The sequence below is a fragment of the Aricia agestis genome, chromosome 15 (assembly GCF_905147365.1).
Source record: "Aricia agestis chromosome 15, ilAriAges1.1, whole genome shotgun sequence".
NCBI classification, from domain to species: Eukaryota; Metazoa; Arthropoda; class Insecta; order Lepidoptera; family Lycaenidae; genus Aricia; species Aricia agestis.
The window spans coordinates 11,057,714-11,070,746 of NC_056420.1; the positions used below are offsets into that span (position 1 = coordinate 11,057,714).

Sequence of the window (13,033 nt, forward strand, 5' to 3'; positions counted from 1 at the left end):
GACGCTTCCACAAAGTGACAAGTATAGCTTTCCGTAAGCCTTTTTAAGCCAATAACGCCACCCAATGAAAATAACGAGATGGTAAATGTACCGAAACACCTTAACACCAAATTAGGCGATCCATCTAGGGGACGAGGGGCCGTAATATGTCGGGGACAGGCCAAAGGGGCCAAACTTACAACCCCACTTAATTAAGTAAAAACTCGTACGTAATTACGTACGAGTTTTTCTTGAGAACTTTTGTGCAATTTCTTGAAACTATGCACCGAATGTACTGCTTGACAATGAGAATCACTGTCGATATTTAATGTAATGTGAGGTAAATGACCCCTACATTAAGGGAAATACCTTAGAGGAAAAAGTATTTAGGTTTCTTTTTAGAAACGAAACGAAAAAGGCACTACTACATTTTCTGTCTATTTCTATCGTCCTAGTCAGTACTCAGTAGTCACACAAGAGTTATAAGACTTATAAGATAATATGTTATCAATAATTATCATACTACTACTTGCTTCCTAACATAGACATCAAATCCCATGGAAGCACTGTAATTTTATGGAATAAAAAGTAGCCAACGTGATAATGCAATGCCCGAACGAATTTCCATGAAAATTGAAGTATCATAAATGAAAACACCTTAACAGTTGTTACGTGAATTTGAAACAAACGAACAGACATTTTAATATTATGATTCATCTACAAACACATTGCACAAGTGGTAAATAAGCTTTTCAAGTTATTTAGAAAGATTCCCAAATTTCATTATTTTCTTTTAATAGGGCTTGGTCTACGTTCTGTCATAACTAGTAGCAATCCACCAACCAAGCTAAAAATACTTCGGTCAGCATGTCCTTTATCCCACGCTGACATCAGTAATAAAATAGAGACAGTATATAGTAGGAGCGTATCGAGCGTATCGCAAGCGCGGTGTATTTGTCACCGCCGCGATAAGCCTGTCGGTCCCTGTTGGACGCGCTCGTTTATCGGGCTGTGGGTCCTTTTGGGCCCGCTGTTTATCGGGCCGTCGGTCCTTTCGGCCCTGTCCTTTATCGCGGGCTGAGTGGGCATGCTTGTAGGACACTGCCGTGGTTTACATACGGCGCTTGTACTAGATTAGCGTGATAGACGTATGGCTTGCATATATGGAAGTTTTTAGTTGTACGCATCTAAGTTAGACCTTTGACTTAGCTGTGACTATGAAATGCTCATTGCTAGTACCTAATTTAAATCTTCATAGAGAAAAAGACTATATTTTATTAACTGAAGCTATTTCCTATCTCTTATTTACCACACTAACGGCCGAATCCTTAAAAGCTACCCACTTAAATAATTAAATGAATCCAAAATCACTGGATAGCTATGTCCACACTGTGCACTTTCATCTTCAATTTTCGTCATCAACTTTCATATTGGCGCATTCAATAATTGAATGCGTCAAGGAACGCAACGCCAATATTGTCATTTTTGAAGTATTGAATAGTCAGAGGGCATGCGTCGCGGGCATGCCTCTCGTTCGCTGTTTACTGCGCTATAACGCATGCCCTTGACGAACAGAAAAAGGCACAGTGTGGACAAAGCTGATGATGTTTATAAGGGCTTCTTAATATTAATAGGTAGAACTGGTGTTTAAATTTTTTGCAATTCAATTTATTTAATGCCTATCTCAAAGATGGATGGATGAATAGATGTAAATCGCATACATAACCTGACTAAGCAAATTATATTACTAATCTATTGACAAATGACACTCTTAAGCTCGGACCTAAGATTTAGGCGCTACGGTGAAACGTACCCTTCTTCACTACGGTCGGTTAAAAATGAACATTACAACACCCGATCTGACCTACACGTAAACTTGACCCGCGATAAAATCAGCGTCGATTTATGTTCGCGACATCGCGACACGTCGCTATCGAAGCCCGATATACAGCCGCGCTTTATCTGCACCTATAAAGTACCATCATATCGTCATAAACACTCAATAAATTGCTTTTGAAACTCGAGCGCGACGCCCGCTGAAATATGCGCCGAAGGCCGCCAGTTGAGCTGACTTTATTGATTGTGTACTAGACTCAAAAGAAAAGATTTTGCTATCATCACAAAATAAAATATTTTACATACGTTTATGCTAAACATAAAACTGTGATACTTTACGTCATTTTTCGGTATTGTGTATATTGTGAGTGACCCACACTCGGTTAAAAGCCTTACCTTGTTTTTCGAAGGATTTTGTCGACAAAATTTAAAGGTAAAATCATAATAATTTAGAAGACAACCGCAATAATAATAATTATGATACGTGGACGCTAAAGGTAGGAGAGCCATGCTTCGGCATGAATGGGCCGGCTCGACCGGAGAAATACCACGTTCTCACAGAAAACCGGCGTGAAACAGCGCTTGCCCTGTGTTTCGCCGAGTGAGTACCTAAGTTTACCGGAGGCCCAATCCCCTACCCTTTCCCTTCTCTTCCCATCCCTACCCTCCCCTATTACCCTTTTTTCTCTTAAAAGGCCGGCAACGCACCTGCAGCTCTTCTGATGCTGCGAGTGTCCATGGGCGACGGAAGTTGCTTTCCATCAAGTGACCCGTTTGCTCGTTTGCCCCCTTATTTCATTTAAAAAAATGAACTATTTGATTGTAGATAAGTAACATGTACAAATAGCTAAGTTCTGTAGGTGATACACATAAAATATATTAAAGATGACTATTTATATCCTTCCCCTCTGGATACGAACGAGTGTGGACGTGTCTATGTTACCAAAAATTCGATTTTATTAATATTATTTTAAATAAATTCGTAAATTTAAATAGTCAATTTCGCGTTGTGGTACCAGGAAAGCATAACTTCCAAGAGCTGTGAGTGCAATTGCACCAACAACTACCTATACCGTACTCTGTCGAACCGCTACGAGTGCTACGACACGTGAGGAGTGCTACGCGTAAAAGCTACGCCAGCGAACAGTGCTACGAACTAACCTTCACGCCGTGCGACTCCTACGCTCATCTGTGCTCCTGGTACTTCAACTTAACTACACAGCGGCCGGTGAGAATATTTGGAGCGGGAAGATTCAAATATACTTGAAGCGGACCCAAATTAAGTTTGTGCAAAATGCCTTTACGTCGCTCTCCCCCGCAGCCTCACCTCCCTTACTCGCCCGCACACTATGCAACTCCAATACAAGACTCAGATACGCCTTCAGAACGGAGTGAGTACCCAAGCGGGTCCAGACGCCAATCTAAACGAAGACGGGAGAGTGATGAGAACCTGAAGGACCTCAAGGATACCATGACTGATCGCTTTCTTGCCTTAACTAGTTCCATGGAGCAACGTTTTAATAAAATTATAGAGCAGAATAATGAGCTTAAGTCTAGTGTACAATTTCTTTCGGAGAAATATGATATAATTTTAGAGAAATTGAAACGGCTAGAAACGGAAAAAGAATCCGACAAAAAACATATATCATTGCTAGAGGAAAAGATAGAAGTATTAGAGAGGAAACAGAGATCAACAACGCTTGAAATACAAAATGTACCACCTTTCAAAAGTGAGTCAGTAAAAACAGACAACAAGGAGGAGCTACTAAAAATTCTGAAATCCCTTGGGACAACATTAAATGTCGAGATAAATGATCATGACATAAAAGATATTTACAGAATTAATATGAAAAATAAGTCGGCGAAACCTATAATCGTGGAATTAACTAGTGCGATAAAAAAAGAGAAGATTATCTACGCGACTAAAGACTTCAATAAGAATAAGACTAAGGAAGCCAAATTAAACACGAGCCATCTGCAAATTCTTGGGCCTGAAAAACCAATATATATTTCGGAAGCTCTTACATCTAAAACACAAAAAATATTTTATCTTGCAAGACAATTTGCGCGGGACCACAACTTTTCTTACTGCTGGACAACGAGAGGAAAAGTCTACATACGTAAGTCCGATGGCTCTCCTTTTCATCGCATAGAGACAGAACAAGATCTATCTAAACTCAATAATAATATTTGACTCTGTAAAATAACAAAGTTCCTAGTTTCGCAATTTAGTATTATGTTATTCATACTTAGTATAAGTCACATTCTTACGTTTATATTAATTTCACCTTGGCTTCTTACCTTAGCCTATTATTTGTATAAAAACTGTTACTATCTTATAAAATACTCTTTATGCTATATGAAATACGTAGTAATATATATTATGCTTATTTTACAAAAAGCGTCACATACTTTACATATTTTGCAACTAAAGAAAATTTTTACCATTATGTTACATTTATATTTACACATTTTACATCTGCTACCTGGAACACGACTTTCTCAATATGAAATACTAACAGATAAAACACATATAAGGAATCTTTGTATAACAAATACACATCTTTCTTTACTTAAGATACATCAAATAGTAAAAGCTATATATTTTATGCATAATATTCGATTCCACTAACAATCTAATGCAAAACGTAGACGAGTTTCAAAATTCTGTGACTATATCGTGTCAACCTGAGGACTGCACTTCTTATATACAGCATCCTACAATGTCCCTCAATATATTGCAACAGAATATACGAAGTTTAAACCGTAACATACATGAGTTGCATGTACTATTAAAAAGAATTAACATTTCCTGTGACATTATAGTGCTCTCTGAATGCTGGTTATCGCGTGTTTCCAAACTGCCAATACTAGACGGATACTACTCGCACAAAACAAATGACAACTTCAATCAAAACGATGGTCTAGTAATTTATACTCACCGTAATCTTGACTGCACTGTAGAAGAACCTGTACTGCTTGAAGCTAACTGTCTAACAGTTAAGGTACAAAATGACACAATAGTGATTGCAATATATCGGCCTCCCAGTTTCAGAGCAAGTGAAAAATTTATAGACTCCTTACACAATTTGTTGGAAAATTACAAATCTTACAAAAATGTTATAGTAGTTGGCGACATAAATATTGATCTCTTAAAGACGAGCTCTGACAACTGTGCTTATTTAGACACCATTAGCTTTCATGGCCTGCTTCCTGCCATAAATACACCAACAAGACAAAAATCTTGCTTAGATCACGTTTTGCTAAAAACTAAACACAGTGCCACTACATTTTCCTTAGGAACTACCATTACTGATCACGAGTCTGTACTTTTCAGCTTAAACACTGATATCCATAATTATAAATCAATAAGGCTTAAAACTGTTCTTAAAACTGATATAGACCAATTAATGTCAGATTGTAAAGAATACGATTTTGCTGAAGTGTATAATGAATCAAACTTAAACCTAGCCATGAATAAATTCATAAATATAATACAAAAATTAATTGCTAAAAACACAAAAAGTCGATTTATTCCCAGAAACAAATATATTATAAAACCGTGGATAACAGCTGGAATGTTGCGGTGCTTACACAATAGAGACAAATTACATAAAAAATTAAAAGCAAACCCAAATAATGAAATATTAAAAACAACGTACCTAAGGTATCGAAATCATTGCAACACTATTGTAAAGAAACTAAAAAACCAATATGACAGTGAACAGATAAATCTATATAAAAATAACTCCAAAAAGCTTTGGCACAAAATTAAATCACTAACTAATAACAATAAAAATACAGAATTACCAATCCAACTTTTAAAAACAAATAGCAATCCGGTAGAGTCAGTTAACGAAATAAATAAATACTTCTCTAATATAGGAAGGAACTTATCTGAAAAATTTAAACATGTGAACATCCCAGCATCTGAAAAAACTTTTAATCCTCCAAGCAAATCTTTTGTTCTTCTACCTACGGACAATCAAGAAATACTCAGAACAATTCAACTTTTAAAAAGTGACTGCTCTCCTGGTGTTGATGGTATAAGTGCCGACATACTGAAAAAACTGTCTACCATTATAACACCAGTTCTGAATGACCTAATTAATCGCTGTTTTGACCACGGAGTCTTCCCAGATGCACTTAAAAAGGCTGTAGTTCATCCAATCTACAAATCAGGTGACAGAAGCAGCGTCAACAATTATAGACCGATTGCGATCCTACCTACAATATCAAAACTGTTTGAACGACTTATAAATACTAGGCTGGTTAAATATTTAGAAGACAACAATTTACTATCGAACTCACAATATGGGTTCAGGCTAGGACGCTCAACTAACAATGCAGTACTAGATCTTGTTAACTTTATAGTTCAAAAGTTGGATAACAAAAAGAAATGCGTTACTATATTCCTGGATTTAGCAAAGGCATTTGACACTGTTTCTGTCCCCTGTCTTGTAGATAAACTAGAAGCCCATGGTATCAGAGGAACTCCACTGGCATTGTTAACTGATTACCTGCGAAATAGAACTCAATCAGTAAAAATCGGTGACAATACTAGTGAAGAACTTCCGGTCACTTTTGGGGTACCACAGGGAAGCATATTGGGTCCCACCCTTTTTCTGTGCTATGTAAATCAGCTCTGTGCACTTAACCTTCAAAAATGCCGTATCTCCGCATATGCAGACGACACGGCTCTTACCTTTTATGGAGACTCATTCGAAGAAGTCTTTAATTCTGCTCAAGTAGGATTTAACAAAGTGTGCAATTGGTTATCGTCCCATTCCCTTACTTTAAATGAGGATAAAACAAAATATATTGTGTTCTCAATTCAAAACCGTAAAGAAATAATTAATCTCAAGAACCAAATTTATGCACACAAATGTCACTTTTCTCCACTTTCAAATAATTGCAACTGCGCCAAAATTTCCCGTGTTAATAATATAAAATATCTGGGTATTGAGATTGATTCTAATCTAACCTTTGAGAACCACATCAATTCCTTAAGCAGCAAAATTCGGAAATTGTCTTACATTTTTAAAACACTACGGGAAGTGGCAGATAGACAGATTATAAAGTCAGTATATGAGGCATTAGTACAGTCCATAATATCGTACTGTATCACTACGTGGGGCGGAGCCTCCAAATCTAAATTACTAACCCTCGAAAGATCACAAAGAATGTTACTCAAAGTTAGCTTTAGAAAACCTCGCTTATATCCTACAACTAAATTATACGAAGACGCCCAAGTCCTTTTAGTCCGTCAACTTTATATATACCATACTCTACTACACACACATAATAATATACCACAAGAAGGCCGCAGAACACTTATAGCCCATACGAGACGTAGCTACGCTACATGTGAGCCTACAGCCGTCAATACATCTTTTGCTCAGAGATTTACTCAATATTTAGGTAGCGCCCTCTATAATAAATGTAACAAACAACTTTATATATCTAATTGTACCAGAACTGAATGCAAGAAACTAATTTATAAATGGTTACTAGGTCTTAATTACGAAGAAACGGAAAAGCTATTATTAGCTAGAATGTAAATTTATTTATTTATATACAAAAAGGTAAAAATCATATTTAATATTAAAATATTGTTATCTTATAATCATAATATATACAAACACAACCAACAAACAACACACAAACACCACATACACAATTACACTTACAACATACACACACCTAAATTAATAAGATTATTTTTTACTATTTACTTTAAATTAAGAAGGTAAGAATATCAATATGTTTGACGCATATTTAACGGATGTATAATATTATATTGTAATATACATATAATGAGTGTAACTAAGTGATGTTCACAAATTGTACACAAATACATATAATAATTTTGGTTGGGGGGGCCTGGAGATCTATATTACAGGCTTGGCCTAGTTTAGACTCCAGATCTCCCACAAGTTACAACTTAATAAATATGTGTAAACTATTAGTTTTTAAGTACCTTTATATATCCTTGTAATTTGTGGAGATGAATAAAATGATTTATTATTATTATTATTATTTACTACGTAACTGCAACTTTAATACCACGACTTTAGTGATAAGCGGCTAAACTCTAGAAAGTTCATATCCGGATGATCTACAGTAATTTCGTCGTAATATCACGACCGGGTATCCGGTAAGTGGTTCCCGGGTATACCCGGGCCGTTACCGTCAAACTGCCGGATATGGCGCACCTCGATCACTGATATGTCCCATTTGAGGCAGGGAGGGATTCCAACTTTTATCTTTACAAACTTTAGGTTAAGTTTTAGGTTGTGTTATCTTTTTTGGAAAAGGTAGAGTTTATGAAGTGTAAAATGTTAAGAAGGTTGATTTGTGAGTATAGTTATTTTATAATAAACTAACTGTCCCGGCAAACGTTTCTTTGCCATATAAAGTATTTCGCCCGTATTATTTTATTCAAGTGACTAAATAAGTATGTCACCATGGCAACGTCCATCGCTATCCCGTCGCACAAACAACGGTCGCCATCAGTCTCGAGTTGTAATAATTTACTATTATTTATTCAACAAATGCACTTATCAATATAAAAAGTACCCATTAGCCAATTCTCAGACCCACTGAATATGCATATAAAATTTGGTTAAAATCAGTAAAGCCGTTTCGGAGGAGTACGCGGCCTAACATTGTGACACAAGAATTTTATATATTAGAGACTATGCCAGTTGGCTACTGCTTTCATGGTCCAGAATTAGAACTTAGTTTTAGGCATTCATGATGGAATAACAAAATAAGCTGTTTTCAAGTTTAGTTAGTATCATCACCATCGTCGTCCACTGCTTAACATATCACCATCGCCCGTCCACTTCACCTTGCCCTAGGAGCGGCAGCCATCCTAAAATTAGACAGTCCTCCTTCAGCCTTCGTCAAATCGTCAGTTCATCGAGCTAATATTGCTCTTAACTGACGATTCCCCTTGCCATTACACCTGTATAGGGCATTCTAAGATACGCTTGCCTAGGTAGTGTTGCATCCCCAACCCGGGGCACCCATGATGGGTTTCCCCTGCGCACAAAAAAAAAAAAAAAAAAAAAAAAAAAAAAAAAAAAAGTGTTGTCACTTAAGTTGAGGTAATGCAGGCTGATCACCTTGTAGCATAGACAATGAAGAATTTTCAACTCTGTGCAACAGCAATCCAACGTTACCTTCAACTTTTTGATCTGTTCGTCTGTGCAATGCTAATTTAAGTAGATTATATTTGATTCCTATTTCCTTCAAATCCAACCCAGCCATCAATCGGTCGCGCCCCGAGAGGGCCGTGCACCGCAAAAATCATTCCTCCGTTAAAATATCAATAAAACAACCCGAGCCCGCGGGACGACTCGGCCTGATGGGACACTTTGTACCCGTAATGGCCGATTGCGGGTTTTTTATGAGATTTACATTTAGTGTTATTGCGGTCGGATGTATTGGGTTTGGGAGCGTGAATTATTGATGTAGGTCGTGTTTTAGGGAAGCTACTTAAGATTATTTTTTTTATGAAATAAGGGGGCAAACGAGCAAACGGGTCACCTGATGGAAAGCAACTTCTGTCGCCCATGGACACTCGCAGCATCAGAAGAGCTGCAGGTGCGTTTCCGGCCTTTTAAGAGGGAATAGGGTAATAGGGGAGGGTAGGGAAGGGAAGGGAATAGGGGAGGGTAGGGGATTGGGCCTCCGGTAAACTCACTCACTCGGCGAAACACAGCGCAAGCGCTGTTTCACGCCGGTTTTCTGTGAGAACGTGGTATTTCTCCGGTCGAGCCGGCCCATTCGTGCCGAAGCATGGCTCTCCCACGTATAAACCACAATTTGCACTGATACCGAAGCGAAAATTGGACGAGTGTTCGTTACTTCTTCGAGCAAAAACTAGTGTCCGACCGAAGGTCTATTTTTGGCCGAAGCCGAAGCCGAAGGTTTATAAACTTAAGAGGAGTCCACACCGCCCTTTTTTCCATACAAACGTTGTCCCCTGTTTCCTCCCTGGATAATGCTAGTAGAGTTATAATTTTTTTCCTGAATATCTACGGCCACTAATACGATGTCCCTATGTTTTCTTTTTTTTCATAATTTAATTATTAAATAAGATATGAACGTTCTAAAACCCAAAAAAATGGCCAGATTTTCCGCTGTGTTCAAACGTCCAGAAAACAGATTTGGCTAGATTATACAAAAAAAGCAAAACATAGGAACACAGCTCAAGCCTTTTTTTAATCTTTAATGAAAAAAGTACTTAAATCGGTTAAGTTTTGGAGAAGGAATCAGGGGACAACGAATCGTTGATTTTCTGGATTTTCTGCAGTTGTCTCTATCGCGTTCTGCGGTATAGGCTTGAGGTAAGGGAGACAGCTATAGATATTACGCGTGCTTTTTTTTCATTTCTCTAGCCCCTGGTGTATCCTCTTAATCGCTCGACTCTCGGTAATTAATTTTTAACCGACTTAAAAAAAGGAGGTTATCAATTCGACGCGTATGTATGTAATTATATTTCCAGAACTGCCCAATTTTCGTATGTTAGTCTGTAATCTGTATCAGCGTCTAAACAAATGTCCCAAATTACAAGTGTATGTATGTATGTTTTTATATTTGTGTTCGCATATCTCTGGAACTACCATTCCGATTTCAGTAATTCTTTTTTTGTTGTACTAGGTATTGTTCAACTTAGGGAATAGTGCAAGTTTCATCAAAATCGGTTCAGTAATTTTGGAGATAAGGAGTTTTAATTCTCAATTACGTATAATTTTGAAGTCTGTTTTATCTTTTTAAAATACAGTTATTTTCAATATGTCTACAAGCTACAATTAATTAAGTATTTCAGAACTTCAATATTACCTTAGATATTATATTGACTGTTTCATAGAGAAATTGATTTAAATTTAATAAAAGTTTGTGATTTCGTGATTTATTTATTACTTAATAATTTGTGGACTTAAGTTTAAGGAATGACTCAAATATGTAGTTCGAAAACGGCTGAGAATTCGGAAAAAGTGTATAGAATCAAAATTATAGAAAATTTAATAAGCTTTTTTTTATCGTACAAATGTTTTTTGCTACAACGCATCGTTTTTTAGTAATTATTAGCCAAAAACCAAAAATTAAGACTTTTGTCAGTCTCCCCTTACTCCAGCTCACCTCCTAGACTTCAAGACTTTTAGTATGTTTTGTCCCTAAGCAACCTGAATAAGTTTCAGCAGAAATCTCTTAGGTTCCCGCTGACGCATCCTACAACTACTTTATTGACTGAACTTTTGTAAAAAATAATAATTTCTTTATTATTAAACAAATAAACTAATAATTAGACCAATCAATCAGTCTTTGTTTTACTCGACTAGACCAAAACTAGAGTAATAAATAAAATAAACAAATAATAACTTCTTAATAAATAATTAAATGATTTATTAAGAACTTAGTGTTTGTTTATTGTATTTGACAGTGACTCCCAGTGGCCTCTGCATACACGACCGATCCGTCGCTCTCTCACGAGTCACGACTCACTCAGTCTTTCGTTCAATTTCGACGGTTGCTCGGACCTTCGGCAAAGCTTCGGCTTCGGCCGGGTTTTAGGCCGAAGCCGAAGGTTTCGCCGAAGGTAGTTTTTTTGGCCGAAGGTGGCCGAAGCCGAAGCCGAAGCCGAAACTTCGGTCGGACACTAGCAAAAACTTAGTCAAGTTGCGTTTGGTCGTTCGGCTTTGAAGTTAGAAATTGTATGAAAGACATTTACCGGGGGCCCAATTCCCTACCCTTCCCTTCTTTATTCCCTTCCTTACCTCCCCTACCCTGTAATCCTATTTCCTCTTAAAAGGTCGTCAACGCACCTGCAGCTCATGCTGCGAGTGTCCATGGGCGACGGAAGTTGCTTTCCATCATGTGACCTGTTTGCTCGTTTGCCCCCTTATTCCATAAATTAAAAAAAAATGCAATTGTAAAATCAATGACACAGCTATGCGACACACACTAATCAGTGTTATCAAATCCTTAGGCCTCCGGCTGCCTCCGGGTACCTCTCTCATCCGGCGAATAAAACTTAACTTTTGCCCTCAGCTAGGGCTGTGCAGTTTTAATAAAAAAACATAGTTACTTCCTACTTATTCTTGGAGGAATATGTTTTTCGATCTACGCATAAAAGTAATATTCATACATCATTATTACGTAATTGTGTAAGTACTATGAATTAGCAAGTACCAGTATTTTTAAGTTTATGTTCTTATAAATAAATAAATAAATAATATTATTATCCTTGTATAGTTTATATAAAGAGAAAAATCAAAACCCTCATGAATAAAACAAGACCAGGACAATTAAAGACGAAAGTGAGTACCAAGTTTGGGTCAATTTTCCTCTTCCTCATTCCGTTGTCATCGCACTATCGGGAGGACATCCCTTTGGACCCCTCGGGACCTCCGGGGGTATTTATTGGGGGTAATTAAAAAGAAAACAGACAAAGCACGCAGCTGATCGGAACGTGCCTCGAACGTTAACACTGGGGTCTGTAGGGCGGAGAAAAATCTTTGTCTATATCGGTAGAATATTTTTGTTACCACTTTTATTGTGTCATGCGTGCTAAAGAAAATCTTGTTGGAGGCGTTTTCAAACAATAATTAACCTATTTCTTATTCTTAGTCTACTCTATATCTGTGCAGACAAGCGATTCTATAATTTTAAAACTATTTCAGTTCAAACAAGTATCTAGTATAATATATTGTATTATATATACATATTAGAATATAATTTAGTTGATAAGTTTCATTACTTCTAGTTTTTAGTGCACAGTATACCCTAAATTAATTGTTTATTGTAATTTGGTATAATTTGCTTGGTACAAATTGCTCAATAGCAATAAAGCCGCCTTTGTGTTCATGTGTCCTTGTTGAATGTATGTTTATGTTTGTACAACTTTTTTGAACGCAATAAAGTATTTTCTATTTATCTATCTAGTATACAAATAAATTTCTGTAAAAGTGAAGCTAAAATTTTAAACTGTTTCAGTGCAAACAAATTGAAGCTGTTTAAAACGACAAAAACCGAGACTTTACTATACTAGGCATGTAACCTTACTATCTTTTTCTCAACCTACCTTTTCACCTACGAAATTTTATAATAATTTATTTTTGTAACAAATATCAATGTATTCTTCAACTACTCATAAAAATCGATAGCCAACATTTTTATATTTTTATCGATATGTATCGATAAAAAA

The 13,033-nt window shown here is 36.7% G+C and overlaps 1 protein-coding gene across 1 annotated transcript; it reads left to right on the top strand.

Moving 5' to 3' along the window:
- The first annotated feature begins 2,999 nt into the window (after positions 1 to 2,999).
- LOC121734316 lies at positions 3,000 to 4,062 on the top strand. Its single transcript, XM_042124846.1, has one exon. It carries the CDS (start codon positions 3,110 to 3,112, stop codon positions 4,007 to 4,009), a length of 900 nt encoding a protein of 299 aa, XP_041980780.1. The 5' UTR covers positions 3,000 to 3,109; the 3' UTR covers positions 4,010 to 4,062.
- The last annotated feature ends 8,971 nt before the right edge of the window (positions 4,063 to 13,033 follow it).